This window comes from Saccostrea echinata, unplaced genomic scaffold (assembly GCF_033153115.1).
Source record: "Saccostrea echinata isolate AGI-Se365-2 ecotype Australia unplaced genomic scaffold, CSIRO_AGI_Sech_v1 ptg000014l, whole genome shotgun sequence".
NCBI lineage: Eukaryota > Metazoa > Mollusca > Bivalvia > Ostreida > Ostreidae > Saccostrea > Saccostrea echinata.
Window position 1 is genome coordinate 801532 of NW_026889763.1, and position 19161 is coordinate 820692.

At 30.6% G+C, this 19161-nt stretch overlaps 1 protein-coding gene across 1 annotated transcript; it reads right to left on the reverse strand.

Annotated features, from left to right (window-relative positions):
- Nucleotides 1-975: 975 nt before the first annotated feature.
- Nucleotides 976-7654, reverse strand: LOC133186954 (uncharacterized). The gene is made up of 6 exons (XM_061322337.1): nucleotides 7437-7654; nucleotides 6813-7069; nucleotides 6189-6399; nucleotides 3720-3938; nucleotides 3029-3126; nucleotides 976-1145 (listed from the first exon to the last, which is right to left on the reverse strand). The coding sequence occupies exons 1-6, from the start codon at nucleotides 7652-7654 to the stop codon at nucleotides 976-978; spliced, it is 1173 nt and encodes a 390-aa protein (XP_061178321.1).
- Nucleotides 7655-19161: the final 11507 nt, after the last annotated feature.

A 19161-nucleotide genomic window follows, 5' to 3' on the forward strand; every position in this document is an offset into this window, starting at 1 on the left:
TTTTTTTCTCCATAAAAATAGATTTTTTAGGTTCCCAAACCTGTAATTTTCTGAAACCTAATACTTTCAGGAATTGAACAAAATTTGCACGGGTCGTGCAAAAATTCTATATTTGTCAATTTTCCGTTTGTGCGTCACAATGTCGCTTTAAGCATTGTTTATTTCTTTTGATCAATTGCTAATAAATTATCCATCTTCGTATTCAAGTTTTTATTTTCGATAGTAAATATAAATGAAAATGTATTTGTTTTAATTACAGTAATCTTCGCCAAAGAGATTGGGAGAAAAATTATAATTTCAATCCTGTAGTGGGTGTGTCCATTCTGAGTATGGAACTTACGAAAAAGGAAAAATAATGAAATGTTCAGTGGGCCCACTTCTTTATAATTGTCATAAACATTAGTTTGATCTTATTTGATTGCTTGTGTGTTTTTTTTTTCTGAAGACGGATGTTGGAATAGGTTATGCCCCCTTCTCTCTCCATTACGTTACATTAAAAACAAACATACAGTTTGATTTTAGACATTTACCAACGTGGAGCGATAAAAAAAATGTGATGCCATATGCCATAACAAATATGTGTAAAAGTCAATACAACGACCACAGTGTCCTTTCCACATATTAATGGTTTATTTTTTCCTTTAATCAATCAACAAGAAAATAATCACATATAAGGTTCTATTAAAATTTAACCTGATGGTGTCAACACAGTTACCATTAATTTTAACACGATGGTATGAACCCGGGTTTCTATAGGTACAGTGTAATACATGTAATTTCCTGATGGTGCCAACCCAGGAGATTTCGTAATTTTCCCCGAGAAGGCAGAAGAAAACATATAGCGAGCTGTATAGCTTAATTGTTTTGTTTTTTAGGCTGTTGAATAATTGTGAACATTGGAGTTTTTTCACGCTCATGCTTAATAATTATTGTTAAAATTTCAATTTGCTCTTGATATATGTATAAAAGTCAATTTTAAGTTTCATTTGCTGCTATCTTTTGTTTGGAGCAGAGATTCTCCATTCGTTGACAGTCTAATAGGATGACGAAGACAAAGAATGACGTAAGTACAGCGATTCCAACGACCCCCATACTCACAGCTACAGGACGATCCTCATACACACTTATCTTTGTCAGCTTAAACGCTGAAAATAAAAATAAAAACATACACATGTATTTGTTTTCTTTTGTTATCATTCGGAACAAATACAGACGATATTAACAGAGACAATGTTTATGACTTTTCTTTACATACCTTTTTTGTGTTTATTTAAATTTTTGGCGGAAAATACGGAATTGAAATTGTATATTACACCATACATTACAAAAATATTTATGGATTATTAAAAATATTTTTTCCGAATTATTCCTTAATTGAAAATTGGGAAAGATATTTTTTTTATCTTAAATCTTTTAAATATTTGCATAAATGTCAATAAGATTCTTTACTTTAAAAATTCGTATAGTTCTTTGATATGAGTTGCTAAGAAGGTTTGCATTTAAAATATGTTTTGCTTAAATTAAAAACAAAATGTCCTGAAAATATTTGAAAATTGGATGTGGGAGACATAAATAATGATTGTGTTTTTTCTTAAAATACGTTCAAATAATATCTATATATTGCCAAATTTTCCTTAAATACTAAAAAACAAAGGATATCTAAACGCAGAAATGTGTTTCAATTGAAAAAAAATTATAATTTACCACTGTCACTTGATTCGAATTAAGATTCAACTTGTTACCTTCAAATTTATTCTGAAATCATTGTAAATATTATTTAATCAATTTCAATTATCAAGGCTTAAATTGTTCATAGAACTAAAAAGTAATAAATATCTATGTCAAATGCTGACTGACGTTTTTCATACTAATTGTTAGGCCATTATTTACACACTGAATTGTCGACGGATTTTTCCGTTATTTCCCGATCATGACAAGGAGCACACGGCGGGTGTGATCGGTCGGCAGGGGATGCTCACGCCTCCATGGCACATGATCCCACCTCTGATGTTTGGAGGTCCGAGTTTGCTCTGCTCCTATTTTGTATTGTTTTGATGGACTTTGAGCTTGAATACTGTTCGTTATCTCCATATTTCATTTATATATATTCCTTTGATAATTTGTTTCGCAACATAGAAATAGACAAAAGATATTAACCAGTGCATAAACTCTTCTTTTATCGGACGAATACAGTGGGAAACTAAGTCGAAAATTTAAATGTCTATCTCTTTGAGTCCGTCATTTCGGCTGTCTTTGAGGTTTTTATTTAATTTCTCAACATTGCTTTCGAAAACTGTGGATTGTAAATTATCTATGTCAAAAACCTTATCAAAACATATTTTCAAATACATGTATTACGGTCATTTATCTCCTAAATATTAGATCAAAGTATTGCTAAAGGTGGCATATTTAAATTTTAATATTCCGTCTACCTTATCATTAAATAGGACCCACGGCGGGTGAGACCGGTCGGGGGTGGGGGGGGGGGCTTACTCCACATCTGGAATTTCCGGGGATTCGTGTTTTATGTCTTGTTTACAGATTTAATTGTAGATTTTTAAAAATCGATCATCATTTGTTATCTTTACCTTTTTTAATTTTAATTATAAACATTTGTTAAACAAAATATTTCATCCCTGTGAAAAAGACGAAGATAAGGAACCATGGTCCTTAATCCTGTAAACATACGATCAGAGCAAAACACAGACCCCTTGAAATACTAAAGGTGATATTAATCCCTAAGAGGCGATAACAACTCCTATCAATCGGTCACACTCACCGTCAGACGTCTGTCTTAATCAGGTAAACGGAGATATCCGTAGTCAACATTAGTCTAAAACAATGAGTTAACAATTTTTATGAAGTATGTCAGTAAAAATACGATCGAATGATAAATTGTCTTTGCAGGAAAGGTCATTATAAAGACTCCAGAATTTCTAAAATGCTGATTTTAAACAAGATTGTAGAAAACCCTTAACATCAACTTATTTGTCAGAAGCCTGTGTAATTGGTCTAGAATTAATCTCACCATTCGTGTCCTTTGGGTTAACATGGAGTTCTTTTTTTATCTCCTCTACTGACGTAGTGGTGGAACTGCCATTAAAAGACTTTGTAGATGTGATAGCACTGCTTACAAATCCTTTTCAAAAAACAAAAACAAAAAAAAAAACAAACAAAAAAAAAACAAAAAAAAACCAACGCACTATTTTTGTTAACCTTGAAGAATTTATAATTCATAAAATTTGGATGTGATCAACTGGCACCCAATGAATAATAATAAGATTGTACCAATGACTCACACTAATGACAATAATTTTTTTAATAAAGTGAGAATGTTTCGACAAACTACATTTTCTGTAATGTAGCAATGTTAATCAGCAAATGTTCTGGTTCTTATCAAACAAATGACACTCTTCGATCATACGTAATTTTGACACCTTTCCTTGTGTAATATACACCGTAAATAATTACTGGATATTCCAATTTTACTGGATAGTAAGATTTGGATTTATTTAACAATTGTAAAATAAAGAAAGATAAAATATTCAGCTTTAAATATGTTATATATGAATCTGTCAAGTGTCCCGCTCTATAGTATTATAATAATCTGCTGAATAAATAAGGAAAAATTCCCCATAAGAAAAAAGAAAAACATCTCACTCCAAAATAAATATTCACATTTGCTTCTGCTTAAGCTTCGCACTTAGAAATATCTATACTCACCCTCTTTGTAACACAGAGCACCAAGGACAGAAGACGGGTTTGTGTAACTACACTGTCTCCAGGTCTGGGTTCCACCTGTAGATATCAGAAAACACACCTCTCCTGAGGGAGCGGCAATGGTTGTAGTAGTCGCCATAGGATCCCCATTCCAGTTCATAGGGGTACCTTTGATGTTATGGAGACCAAGCCACAGCCCCGTGTTTAAACCTGATGAGCTGATATTTGTGAAAATGTAATGAAATATGAAGATAACGAACAGTATTCAATCTCGAAAGTCCAATGAAACGATACAAATTTGGAGCAGAGCAAACATGGACCTCAAAATTAAGAGGTGGGATCAGATGCCATGGAAGAGTGAGCATCCCCTGCCGACCGGTTACACCAGTCGTGTGCTCATTGTCATGATCGGGGGAAAAAACCCAGAAAAATCCTTAGACAGTTCCTTGTATAAGTAATGGCCTAACAATTAGTATGAAAAAACCAGTCATCATTTGATTTAATGATAGGTTGTATATGCTAACAAGGTCATTGTATCGACAGTAAAACTTGCGAAATGATGAATTCAAACGAGACTGTTGATATCTTTGTTTCATCAACTTGTTTGTCAATCAAACTATTTAATAATCCTGATAAAACAATACTGTGCAAAACGATCATCTTAGCAACATCAATTTGATTTCATAGACCATTTCAATTTTAAAGATGTTTACAAATTCAATTCACATAATTGTAATCACATTTTCCTGCACAACTCATTAAAATGTGATATGTTTTATATGAGTTTAAAATTTAACAAGTGAATACAGATGTACATGTGGGATAAATACTATTTTCAGCTTTATTTACACCTTATTTTAAACTTCCAAGATACAATATTCCATCCCAAAAACTGTTAAAATAGGAACCCGAATTGAAGTCATGGGTATCTTGCATCTTATTGTATTTATATGCAACATAAAGTAATTTATACCATCTATCGATTCATTGTATTGTTATGTATTCTTTCCGGATATTTTAATGCCAAACTCAACCTGGGTTTATATCGGTAACTTGATCTTATCACGTGATCATTGTTTATCTCTAGTCTGCACACTTTGTCTGAAAAATGTTTTGACCCACCGTTCAGCAAAATTATTTCCACTTTTGTGCATTATTCTGTTTCATGGATACGGTTTATAGACACTGTAAGTTATTTATGCGAACAATAACATGATGTTTCTAGTTAGAAAGGCTTGAATTTAATCGCAGCACTTTGTGGTATCTGTGACTGTACATCATGCGGTGATGCTGAGGATAGAATGACATTAAAAGTACTTATTCTGGAGCATTCATTTATACGCAGATTTGAGAACTTTGTATCAATTAGTTCTGACCACCGGGTGACGCCGAATTTAAATCTTAATTCAGAGGAGCTATAGATTTTCTATTTAGGTTATGGGGGAGCGTCACTGGCTCAAATTCGCGCGCAAGGAACTCGTTATGTAAGAGACTTGCGTCCAGATGTTGTTTTGTTACAATCTGTATCAAACGATTTGTGTCGGAGAAACACATTAGTGGAAGACATTTTTCATGAACTGGCGGACTTTGTAATTTATCTCCGTGAAGCGGAAGATGTGAAAAAAAGTAGTGGTGCTTCAGACATTGCATAGAATTTCCCCGACAAGACGTATCAGGTTTCATGTGGACACAGAGTGGTTTAACAAGAGAGTTGATGAATTAAATCGACGCATGTCCAATTACTTGCAGAATGTATTGGAAGCAGCATTCTTTCGCCTATCTGGTTTCTGGTGTCCAAATAATCAGAGGACGGTATTTCTGGCTGATGGGGTCCATTTGAATAATCAGGGAAATAAGAAATGTTATAATAATTTGAGAGCTGTTATTGTTTCCTTGATAAAGTCTATCAATAATGGTGGGTACATGTTTGTGTTCACTTATTATATGTTGCTAAAAAATAAGAAAAGTATCTTCTTAATTAAGTATCAGAAACACTTTGGAAAAGTATTCATATTTCACATTCAGACCGTCGATTAAATTATCATAAAAATTAAACATGACCTTATTAATGATGTTACCCCATATTAAATTTTTCTAGTACCAGAAGGTTCTGAATCGCATTCCTATTAGAAAAATTATGAAAAGCGAATATTAAACTGTAAAAATTTGTAAACATATTTTTATACTAAAAGAAGTATGCCAAATTATTTTGAATGCATTTTTAGAACAATATGCCTTTTCAAACAGAATTTGAATTTACAATTAACAACAATGAACATTCAAGAATGCATTGGGTTTGTCTGGTCGTCACATGAAATAGTTATTCAATGAAGCAATGTATTCACATAACATCAATTACTATGATTATGGAATCAATTTAATTCGCCAAAAAGATTTAGTATTTCATAAATTCAAATCCCCTTTTCTAAAAGTTAATCACACACAAATTCTGAGGATGAAATACTCACTTGGCAACAGAGCTGAGACGACTCATAATAAAAGAGTACTGATCATCATCTATGATGGGGGCTAGCTGCCCACCCTCACACCGACATTTGTCCATGGCGTCCTTTACGGTCCACGTGGTCTGATTGGGTGTTTTGGACGTCAGCCAGTAGCAGTGTCGTCTGTATTTCTGGTCGGCTGTAGAGTTCCAGGATAAACAGAGATTGCTCCAATCTGGAAAATGATATGATATAACATACCCATATCAAAAATTTAATTTGCCTTATCAGAATAAATATTGCTTCATTGCATCGCGTTTTGGAGATTTTTGTGAAATTAAATTAAATGCTTTTTTCTTTTTTTTTCTACAATTTATTTTTATTTTCATAAAATTTTCATGGATTAACTTCTTGTAGACGAATGTACGACTAAAATTGAAATTCTTCATAAATGCTCAGAATATATGTAGATGAATTCAAATTCCTATTCTGTTATAGAAAATTGAAAAAAAGTAGACATTTATAAGTAAATAAAAGTAGATATTTATTAATGCATGTCACAGTGTGCAAGTGATTTCAAGTTTCGAAAATTGCAATGATCTTATATCCCGTAGGTAGAGCCAGGTATTGGTAAAAATACATGCATACCTTCCATGTAACACAACATATCTGTCGTTTTGTAGTCATTGAGACACGATTTGTCTTGTGTTTGATTTTCGTGATATACTCCAGAAAGACCTTTTGAATTAATTACGGCACAGTTCTGATCGCTGCCACCATTGGGTTGATCATAAGGATAATTTGTCATAGTGTATAAAAATTCATTTCCGGGGATACTACTGCCATCAAAGTTTACCCAGGTGTTCTCTTCAACAATGTCCATCGTTCCTATAAATGTGTCACCTCTGAAAAAAATATTCGTTAAATTATAATTATCTTAGTTATTATCTAATGTATATATGACGCAAAATAAATTGCCGTTACATGCTAAGTCGCTTGGTCCCAATGAAATATTTTTTCTTACACAATAAATGTACTTGTAGTCAGAGAAAATGTTTAAAAATAAATCATGTAGCTGGTTTTCTTGGGGTTATCAACAATATTTATCTCAGTCATAAACTTTGTTGACAAAACGCTATGAATATTTAGATAAGTGCGACCACTGGACTTCCAAAAGCTTAACATACCTAGATCAATCAACACTATATAAACAAACAAGAATACTTTCAAAATCAACTTTTAAGGCGGAGAGGAATACGGAGAAGGACTTACGCTGACGATAGTCGAAGGTCAAGGAGGAAATTATACTGGTAGCTGTCGATGTAGGGCGCCAAACGGCCGCCACTCAGAGCACAGAACTCGTCTGCTTCAAACGCTGTCTTTGAAGAGGAGGAACGGTCGAACCAGTAACAATGTTTCCGATATTTTCCATCAAGGGATGAAATCCATTCTAAGCAGGATAAAGAGTTAGTCCCTATCAAAAGATTCATAAAATAAGAACTAATTAAGTCTTCTAATTAACTATTTACGACCAATTTGGATCAGAGGCAGGTTATTGACAATAATGTGATGTTACAGGTCTTTCAACATTCTATTTTAAGCTATCATCTATCGTTTTGATATGCATTTTTAGGTATGTTTATATCTAAAGTTTTTATTCTTCAAGGAGGAATGCCACACCAGAATTTTAATAGAACTTTAAGACATCCCTTTTAAACTCTGGTTTTAGTACTGAAAGACAAATATTAGATCTTCATTATTTTATATGATTTTTTTTGCATTTTTTTTTCAGAGAAGATGAAAAAAATTAATTTGCAAATAAGATGTTTTATGGTTTAAAATTTGATGTTATTAAATGCATTTTATGAATGCCTAATAAAATATGTAAAGAAAAGCTAGATAGACATTTTAATTTTTTTAATTAAAATTATTCATAATATGATATACGGAAAATAACGAATAGTATTCAAGCTCAAAGTCCATTTAGACAATACAAATCGGGAGCAGAGCAAACATGGACCTCTAAAAACATAAGAGGTGAGATCAGGTGTTATGGAGGAGTGAGCATCCCATGCCGACCGGTCACACCCGCCGTGTGCTCATTGTCATGATCGGGAAAAACAGAAAAATCCTAGACAATTCAGTGTGTAAGTAATGGCCTAACAATTAGAATGAAAAACGTCAATCAGCATTTGACTTAATGATACCTACGGTTGTATTTGCTGACAAGGTCATTGTATCGACCATAAAACTTGTGAAATGATGAATTCAACTGGGAGACAAAAATCCATATGCAGGTAATAAGGGTATATTGCTACACAAGAAGGGGAAGTTGACGATTGAAAATTTGAAGACATCACGATTATCATAAAGCTTTTTTGTTTGGTTACCATTAAAGTCTTTTTCTAGTAAAATATCCAAATATGAAACAGATGTGTCAAACTCTGTGGTATCTTTTATTTCAAGCTCACTGGAATATATCGAGTCGACATACGAATGGAAGTAACTATTGTTAATCGACAATACGTCATCGATATATCTAAATGTCAAGTTGAAAGCCACAGCAAGTGTTTTCTTCTTCTCATGAATAAGATTTTGAATAAATTCTGCTTCATATGAGTACAAAAATATGTCAGCTAACAGGGGGACGCAATTAAAACCCATTCGAATTCCAACAAATTGTGGAAAGACCCGATCTCCAAAAACTACATAGATATTGTCAATCAGAAAATCAAGCATCTTTTTAATATAAATTTCAGAGTACTTGTATGTACAATCAGAATGCTTTTAACCAAATAATTTTGCAAATGACCTATGACAAGGCAAGTATATTTACTTAATGGTGGGGAATGGCTGAGTTTTTAAGTATGCACATCTGATTTACACCGCTTCTCGAATGTATTGTTGCACAGTACTCCTGACATTTCTCCTTCACTACTGTAAATATTTTAGTGAGGAGTAAAGAAAGAGACTTGGTAGTACTTTTATTGAAACCCGCTATGTATCTTTGTTTGTGAGGATTTTCATGGAGTTTTGGAATCCAGTATAGGTATGGTAATTCAAGTTCATTTTGATTGTTGGGAATATTAAAAATATTTAAAACTGACATATGGTTTTGAAGAATTTCCTTCTTACAAAGGGAGCTATGGGTATAAGTTGGATTACCACTTGCAGAATTAAATCCCAGTTCTTCTAAAATACAATTCAAATAATGAGCCTTACAAACAAAGACAATGTTGTTACCTGCCTTGTCAGCGGGGACCAGTACATACTGATTGTGTAATCTATCTAATTCTTGTTTCACTTCTTCACTTGTCGAAGACAGAAGATTGATAGATGGTTTTCATATTGCCCATCAATCGCTTAATGCGCAATTTATACATCCATCTGAAACATTTAATCCATTCTGACATAGTTTTTCATATTTAGCCCATCGTCTGAAGTAATCTTCTACTGAATTCATAGTATATTTATAAAACTATGACACCAGTTGAACTATCGGTGTTCCCTAAACTTTGGCCCTCTATTATAATAAGTGATTTAAAGTCCTTATTACTAACTATATTTACATCACCAGTTATGACGTGTCCAGCAGGACTATATTTGTAGGGTGAAGATGAACATGAATGGAGTATTATGTTTCACATTCTTGATATCTAAGCACTGTTGAGTTTTTTTTTTAAATACTAATTGTCGATGTATTTGTGAGAAATACAAGGTGTGGACTTCAACTTGAAATATGGTGGAATACAAGATTGGACCTTTTTGGGATTAAGAATATTTCTTATTTTAACTGCGTCAATTCCTTTGTTAGTATATTGAAGTTTAAAGAACAAACGGGTTGTTTGTGCAGTATTTTCTTCCGTGAAACATGGCGGTTTAAAGAGCCTATGATTAGCAATATCCATTATCACAGATCCGAGCCTTTATTCTGGAGTCGAAGAATCCAAATATGGACTTTCCTTGAAAGTAAATTTGAAGATAAAACACATCGTTTGTGCATATTTTTTTTAAACCTATGGATAAAATTTCATTTGACTAGTCACAACTTGGGAGAAAATGTTAATCAATCATATTTGAAAAAGAAATTGAAATGAAATTGCAAAATTTTAGGGAAAATAATTATTTTAATATTTGTACCAATTCCGATCAAAATTAAACTGATCCCGATCAAACTTAACACAAAATAAATAAAAAAATAATTTAGTGCCTTCTCTATGTATTTACCGCTAAGAAATCTAATTGATTGTCAAGATCAATTACTTTTTAACCCGTATAAACCGAAACAAACTACTTTTTAACCCGTATAAACCGAAACAAACTAGTTTTCTTTTTGGTGAAAATGTTATCTATTTTCAATTATTATAAAATTCTGGTTGGGATCAGTTTAATTTCGATCGGGATTGGCCAAAATGTAAAAAAAGAAAAAAATTTCTTTAAAATTTTGCAATTTCATTTTAAAATATGATTGTTTAACATATCCTTTGTAGCTGTGACTTTTTAAAAAAATATATTATCCTTAGGTTTTGAAATTATTCACAAATAATGTGTTTTATTCTCATAAATAATTTTTAGTAAAATAAAATTAAAATGTTTCCCTGGTTTTTCTTTACATATTTTAATAGATAATGTATATTAGGCATTTATTAACAGCAACTCTTTAACTCTAAAGCATTTTATTTGCAAATAAAACATTTTTATCATTTTCTATGAAAAATTGGGAAAAAATTCTTATAAAATAATTAAGAGCTTATATCATCCTTTCATAGCTGAACCATAACTTAACAGGGATGTCTATGAAATAAAATTTTAGTATGGCATTCCTTTTCAAAGCTACGCTACAATTTGCGTCAGTTAAAAATAAAGCTGGATTTTTTTTTTTATTTTATTCACCAGAAAAAGTCATGAAAATTCTGTAAATTATACAAATGAAATCGAACGAGTTATAAAGATATCAAATCATAATATTATATTCATATACCGATTGAGAATGAACTGAAAAATTAGAAATAGAGAGATGTTTACATTCAGAAGCATTGCTTTCTTTAATCTTTGATCTCCTCTAATGAGAAATACGTACCCTGGATGCATGAATATTCATAATTTGACGGAGTTCTTTCATCAGAGTGTTTTTTCTTATCAAAAATATATAAGACTAGTCCCTGGAGGATTAATATGAGTGTATTTATGTTTGAAGTTTATTATTCTGTCCTTCATGGGAATTTTAAAAATGAATTTTAAAAAATAAGTGAATGAAAATGTATCTGTTTTTCATTTCAAAATATCATTTATCAAGTTTTAAAATTTTCAAAGCAATATTCACATTACAGATTACGTATGATAGTACGCATTCCTTACTTTTCAAGTAGATTTTAACAAAGAAAATGTTACAGATTACATATGGTAGTATCCATTTCTTACTTTTCAATTACATTTTAACAAAGAAAACTTTGTTTTAAATTCAATAGAAAGAAAATAACAAAGAACAGTTTCAGTATAAATCTGGCCCTGTATTTTTCTAAAATATGAAAGTGATGAAACAAATTAAAATTCATGCTTTCTGAAATGTTGAAACTCCATTTACTAAGATCAAACAAATCTTTTTTCCTAATTTGATTTCCTAAATGCTAATTACGACGTCATAAACATGTGCATTTTCCCGTATTTTCCTAAGAAGTTGCAGAAGACATCAATTTTAGTGAAATTTTCTTTCAAATAATATATATTACATGCATCGCCTACAAAGATTTTGAAAAGTGTAATTTTTCAAAGAATATTACACAACATATCCGAATATTAATTCGGGCGATGACTGTGGACACTATTTTCTCAAGGAAAATCTCCTATGAAACGAGTCATTTTTAGGCTTTTTCTGCTTAAAACTTTAGAAAATATGAAATAAGTGGGGTCATATTTCCAGAATGGTTCTCCTTCATGCCATATTCTTTCAGGAATTATCATACTCATATACTCAACTCATATTTATGTCAATTTCAATACTTTTTGAAAACATTCAATTTTTAGGGCACATTAAAGCCTAAACTGTAACTTCTTCTTTGCCATTCAGTATTTTAAAATTTACAGTGAAACTGAAGTCCACCATGTTATTGATTAACTGTAGCAATCTCGAAAGGGAAGTCTAACTTTATTATCAAACAGCGAATAACGAAGAAGACATAGTTAGGTAAAAATATTTTTCTAGTACGGGAAAAAACAACTTTCACATCACATGAAGAAAATGCAGCAAAAATAGTTAAAAATTATTGACTCTTTGCTTTTCACAGACTGAAGAATATTCTTTGGTTGTAAAGGTGAATTTGTTCTTTATTTTATGACATAACTCACCATACTTTGACATTGAACTTTTTAAAAGTTGTCTACTATGCATAATTGATCTGCAGGTTTTGTATTCTTATGAAGCAGAATTTATTCAAATATTTCTACGTGAGAAAAAAGAGGACTAAATATTTTTTATCAAAATAGCAATATTTATTTTTATTCATATGTCAGCTATCAACATACATGTACTTATTCGATCTGCAAGATCATGTTCTGTAATCTTAAACCAAGACGCCCTACTGACAAATAAGTTGATGTCAACAGTCTCTTTAAAACTCAAAAATTCGCAAATTATTTACATGTAGTTATTATGATTGTTTGAAAACACATACCTTCGCTGGATCGAATTTAGACTGAGATCTTGTTAGGCCACGGTTCTACTGATTTTGACTGGATTATTCCTTTTACCTGCATAATCAATAGAAAGGGCTAATGTCGGGTAGGACAAGTCAACTAGGTATGCTAACTTCTAGGCAATTGATCCCACCCATAGTGTTTTTGCCCTGTTCTACATTTATATTTTTTTTTAGAATTTATGAGATTGATCAATGTTTGTTATCTTTAACTTTTTCTTAAATGTATGTCACCGAAACGTTAGAACGCAGTTGAGGGAATTCAGAGCATTGTATCATCTATTGAATAACTATGTTAATGTTGACATAAATGTTAAATGCTGAAAAACATTTAAAACTAGTTATCGAAGATCAACAATCTGCTTAAGATTGACATAGATACATGCATTGATAATTTTATTGCTTGACACCTATACTTAAGAAGTCTTTGTAGTAATCAATTGATTCGTGTGGTCATATGTCATTCTTATGGTAAAGTTAAACACAAGGTGCAATCTATAATGAAATTTAATTTAAATTATTATCGATCACAATGACGCAATAAAATATTTTTAACATTCTGGATTTTTTAAAAGTAAAAGAATAAATTAAATTTTAAATTGTTTCCTGAACACGGACATAGCAGTTCTTTAAAAGTCAATCACATGTTTATCAGATCATGTGGAGACATCCTTACCTTTTAATAAATTACAGCAGGAAAACTGAAGGTTTAGCTAAGCCTACGAACACATTTTACGCTTTATTCACACCTCGAATCACAAAAACCACATCAGATTATCATACATTCCCCAGACAAACAAGTATACTTTTCCAAGATATTTAAATTTAATGAAAAATCACCTTAAGGACCTCATTTCTCTGATTCTGAAGAGTTTTATATAATAATACTTTTGTGCTTTGAATGATCAGGATCTTCTCTTCGGTTTATTATTTTGAATAAACTGAAATCTCCGTGTAATACTTAGTTTGTAATTAATCTGAAGTGTTCTTAACAGTATATTAGGCCATTATAAAGTAATATTAAAGATTATCCGTATGTGATTTTACCCTTTAAGTAAGCAACTGTGATTTGTTGATCAATACTTTTCGTCTTGGAACAATTTGCCTTTGGGGAAAATGAAAATAATTAGAGGTTACATGTACCACTAAAAGAGTACATGCTTTTTTATTGAATAGATTTGAACTTTGAATTCAACTTATGATGTGTCCCTAGCCATTAAAAAAATGTGCCACCACTAACCAAGGTGCTAATGATTTCATTGATGTCAAAACATGACAGAGTACGAAATAGTGATAAAACAGTACGATAAGCTCTGAAATGAGAATGTGCTCGACAAATTACGATGAAAATAAGAAATACTACATGGTTTTTTCCCAAGTACTCGAATATCGATTTTATAAGTCAATACTCGGATCTATCGACGAGTACCAGGGTAAGGAGTTACTCGTTGACAACCGTAATACAAACAAACGAGATTGTACTTGGCAAATTAAAGTATCTAAAGTATATTAAAGTAATTAAAGCATATTTAATTGTCCCAAAATTACTCAATGAATTTGTGCAAATTCATTTATTTATTGTTTCTTTTTGTTATTCTTTCACAAAAAAGAAACAATAAATAAATGAATTTAACCTTGTATATAAGCTGATTTTATATTGAAAATATTTTTTTGATTAAAACTAAGTGTTCTTGATTATATTTAGAGAAATTTCAATTTGATTACCATGATAAAATGAATTTTCAACAGTGAAATACTGAGATTTATTTATAGTGTATTAGGATACCAAAGTGATATTCTCCCACAGTGTGAAAAGATATCAAAGTAAAAAAAATAATTTCTGGTCTGACATAAGATAGAGATCGTAACTAAACCATCTTGATAGAGAATAAAACTGCCAATTTCTTCCCAAATATGTTGCTAAAATCAATGTTACAATACCCTTTCAATCTGACAATTGCTAAGCTATGACATCTCAACCGCTCAACTATGATGTCACAGCGTATGACATTGTGCTAAAAAAGACAGAGGCAACGCGAAAATAAAAAAAATGTAATAGACAGAAAATTCGATGTTTTGTAGTTGGATATGGAATTTATTTCACTCATGAAACAGGATTATTTTCTATATTTTCACTCGTGCTTTGCACTTCTGAGAATATCAAAAAATTCTGTCCCATTCTTGAAAAAAATTCCATATCCAACAACAAAACATTGAATATCCTCTATATACACACGTATATAAATTATTGCAGAGTTATAAGTTATTTCCATATCCTCGCATTTGAATATGAATATATCATTCCGACACAAAAGCGGCAATGAATATGAATTGTATGTAAACTGTGAATAAAATTCAAAATTGGAGAGAATTTGTTAGGAATTTTACCATGTTTGTCAATACATAAAATATATACTCAAATAACTAGACTTTATAGCATCTGATAGCGAATTTATCTTTCTTACCTTTCAGTAAAGCGAAAACAGTGATAAATATTTTCATATATTGCTCCATCTGTTTCAAGTGCTTTTGAAATAATGTTTCTCAAGGACTCCGTTTTAAATCATATGATACCGGTAATTCTCTCTCAAATAATAAACACTCAGATAAGAAGTTGTCCACTGAAAAAAAAAAAAAAACCAAAAAAAAACAAAAACAAATAAGAACTTGTTCACGGAGAAGTATTATATTGATCATACAGCAGGGAACTGCAACAGTCACAGCTCTCACAAAAAAAAAAACTGTCTAGTAAAACTTTTCTGTCAATCGAAAATTATTGGAAATTATTTAAGACGCCACGAGATATTTTTTTCTATTATGTATACATGGTAGGATATTGTAGATCTTGCATAGTCAATTGTTTCGATCTGGAAGGCCTTTGTTGTCAACAATAAAGGAAATTAATTTCAACTTTTGAAGTTTGAATCTAATCAGCAATGAAGTTTTAATTAAAAACATTCTAAAAATCCGATAAATCATTCATTTCTTATGACCTTTAAGAACTTAGCTATTTCATTAGCTTTACATTCAAATGACAGACTTATAAAATATTATTTTAGAAAACGTGTAAAGTGTATATTTATTCATAGACTTTAAATATAAATTTTACAAATACTTCACGATAAATACTCGTACAAGTAACTCACAACAAGAATAAATTTTACAGATATTTCACGAAAAATACTCGTTCAAGTTACTCATTACAAAGATAAATTTTACAGATACTTTACGATAAATACTCGTCTGACAGTGAGATTTTTTTCAATTCTCCGAACGCCACGTTACATAATCAGGAATGTTTGAAATGAACGTCGATGCCACAGCCAAAATTTATTATCATTTGCTCACGCAACATTGAAATGCAAATATTCTTTGGCCATAAATAAACCATGAGTACATAATGCTAAAGTAGTCTTCTTTCATGATGAAATGTTTTTATTTTTAAACTGAATCATTAAATTTCAATATTTGGTGCAATTGAGACTTGACTGTGTTATATATTTACTTTAAAAATATGTTTGGAAATGTTACTTGAGCAGAAAACAAGTTAGAAAAACTATCGATGAAGTTTAAATGACTATTGAGTAAGATTCACACAATATACTTTCAGCTGTACTGTTAGGATCTATTCTTTCTTTCCTTCTTTCTTTCTTTCTTTCTTTCTATATATATATATATATATATATATATATATATATATATATATATATATATATATATATATATATATATATATATATATATATATATATATATATATATATATATATATATATATATATATATATATACATATATACATGTTACAGTAAATATGTGAAATCAGGAATTTCATGAATTTCCTAAACATTTATGTTTTCTAATGCTTATTAGGCTTACCGCAGCTGGTTTTTTGCTTAGAAATTTATAATTGACTAGAACACATTCAAAGAGATGAATAATGTCATTTATTCAAATGACGATGTCACTGTAAATCATTTTACATACAAATAGGTGATCAGACTCACAAGCTCTGAATTTAAGTTACGCAAAATATGAAATTGTCTGATCCCCAAAAAATGAATAGAAAAAGTACATATAAAACAAGAAAATCAAACCTTTTAAGAAAAATATAGCAAAAAGATGGCACATACAAACAAAATTGGCCAAGAAAAATTTCATATGATACATTAAAATTAACTAAAGAGGTAGGCTTGCAGGGGGTAGTGGCGGGCCTTCAAATTACACGTGCTTCGTAAACACAGTAGTCAGCGTGCGGATATCAAAATACAACTGTTCTGAGCTCTGATCCGCACCGCTGACCACGTGACCCTATTCCATTAAACCATTGGCTAGTAAATGTTTGTCTTACAGCCAACAGGCGTGGATCTAAGAACGCATTTTATACATGAAGATGTTACACACATGAAAATACTCGCATTTAATACATAAATTCAATTATTATCATAATTGATGTTGCATTTACTGGCTGTTTTCAGAAATACATGTAATTACTGAATAGACCAGAAAATTCATGTATTTACTGAAAATTTTAGCCAGTTTTACACGTTTTTACTGAACTAAATAGGATGACTATACATTTGTTTTGAAATATTCAATGAGTGTTCAAATACAAGTATGCTTGCTTTTAAAACAGCACCTTAAAAGATTTTTTCTAAAAGCTGACATTCGTCATAGATTAAATTTGATTTTGTACAAGACTCGGTGCACTGTCTTTCTAAAATTCCATTTAAGGAGAAATGCTTTCAATTAAGGTATCATCATTGAAAAAGTATCATTGAAATACTGACATTAGCTCCATTACATTTTATGTACGGTGTGTTTCATGATTTTTTTTTTTTTTTTTTTTTTTTTTTTTTGCATTTTTCAATAAACAGTATAAAATTGTTTAATTTGTAAATAAGATGCCTACTGGTTTTAAATTCGCTGTTAATAAATGCATAGTAGCATAGTGTGAGTATCTCATAAAACGTGAAGAAAAGTCAGTAAGCAATTTTAGCTTTTTAAATAAAAATATATTTTATAAAATTAATTTTGTGTTTATGTGATGACCATTTTACACAGTTAAAGTATGTTGTGGTATAGTCAACCGATTCCAGAAAATCCAGGGCATTCGTGTCACCTTGACACATCTAGTTCAGGTTGCTTTTATCATTAGGTTTAAAATATATTCACAAATAATGTATCTTATTTTTATAAATAACATAAAATTGAAAATGTTTTCTCAACTCTTCTTGACATGTATTATTTTACAATCATTTTATGCATTTATTACAAAACTCCTCAAGCATTTAAATTAATTCACACATTTTTTTTAACATTTTCTCTGAAAAATACAACATAAAAACAATTCGATTAAATGACTCAGAACTATTCAAAGCTTAAACAATATTTCAAGAGGGATGTCTTAAACATTCATTAAATAAAAATTTGGTGTAGCATTCCTCCTTAATGTATTTTTTCGCAATCAATTAAGTTTGACAGATTGAGAAATATCATTTTGATACCAAGTTAAGAGCTCGGTGAAAAGCATCTTCTTATCATCAACCATGTTAAATGAAAAGTGGATCATTTAAAGACTGTTATATGTACAGCAAATTATTGAACGCTACTCACTGGGTTGAAGTTGGTAAGGTAAATATTGAATAAACTGTGCATCTTTATCACAGTCAGTAAATACGTGTAAAAAGTATTGCAAAATTCAGTAAATACATGTATTTCCTAACTGAAAACAGTAAATACACGTATTTCTTACGCAGAATAGGAATTTCATGTATTTCCTAAAATTCAGAAAATACATGAAATTCCTGATTACACATATTTACTCTAACATATATATATATATATATATATATATATATATATATATATATATATATATATATATATATATATATATATATATATATATATATATAATCATAAAAGAAAAAGAAAATTCACAGTTTCCAAATTTCATTTAACACAAGCGCTTTCTGGATTTAACAATCCTTCTTCAGGTGTACATACTTTGAACTGATTTGTTTTGCTTGGTAACGTTAACTATGACGTTATGACGTCATGAGTGTCTTTGCAGGGAAGGAATAAATCCGTGACGTCATAGTATAACGTAAAAGTTCGGGAAAATTGAATTGGACAATAAATCATGATTTTCTCAGTCTCAATAAACAAAGTATTTAAGAAATTAATTATACAAGAAAGACATGAACTTATCAAAAAATTAATGTTTGTTCAGTTTTGGTGAGAATAGATTTATAAAGTAGTTCTCTTTCACTATTCTCATTACGGCTATATATATATATATA

Excerpts from the sequence above, each read along its gene's own strand:
- LOC133186954 (XM_061322337.1), bottom strand. The coding sequence starts at position 7,654 with ATGAATCTTTTGATAGGGACTAACTCTTTATCCTGCTTAGAATGGATT. Across the intron at positions 3,939-6,188 it reads CGTCTCAGCTCTGTTGCCAA|CTCATCAGGTTTAAACACGG; the intron begins GTGAGTATTTCA and ends CACAAATATCAG. Across the intron at positions 3,127-3,719 it reads CTGTGTTACAAAGAGGGTGA|TGCTATCACATCTACAAAGT; the intron begins GTATAGATATTT and ends ATTTGTAAGCAG.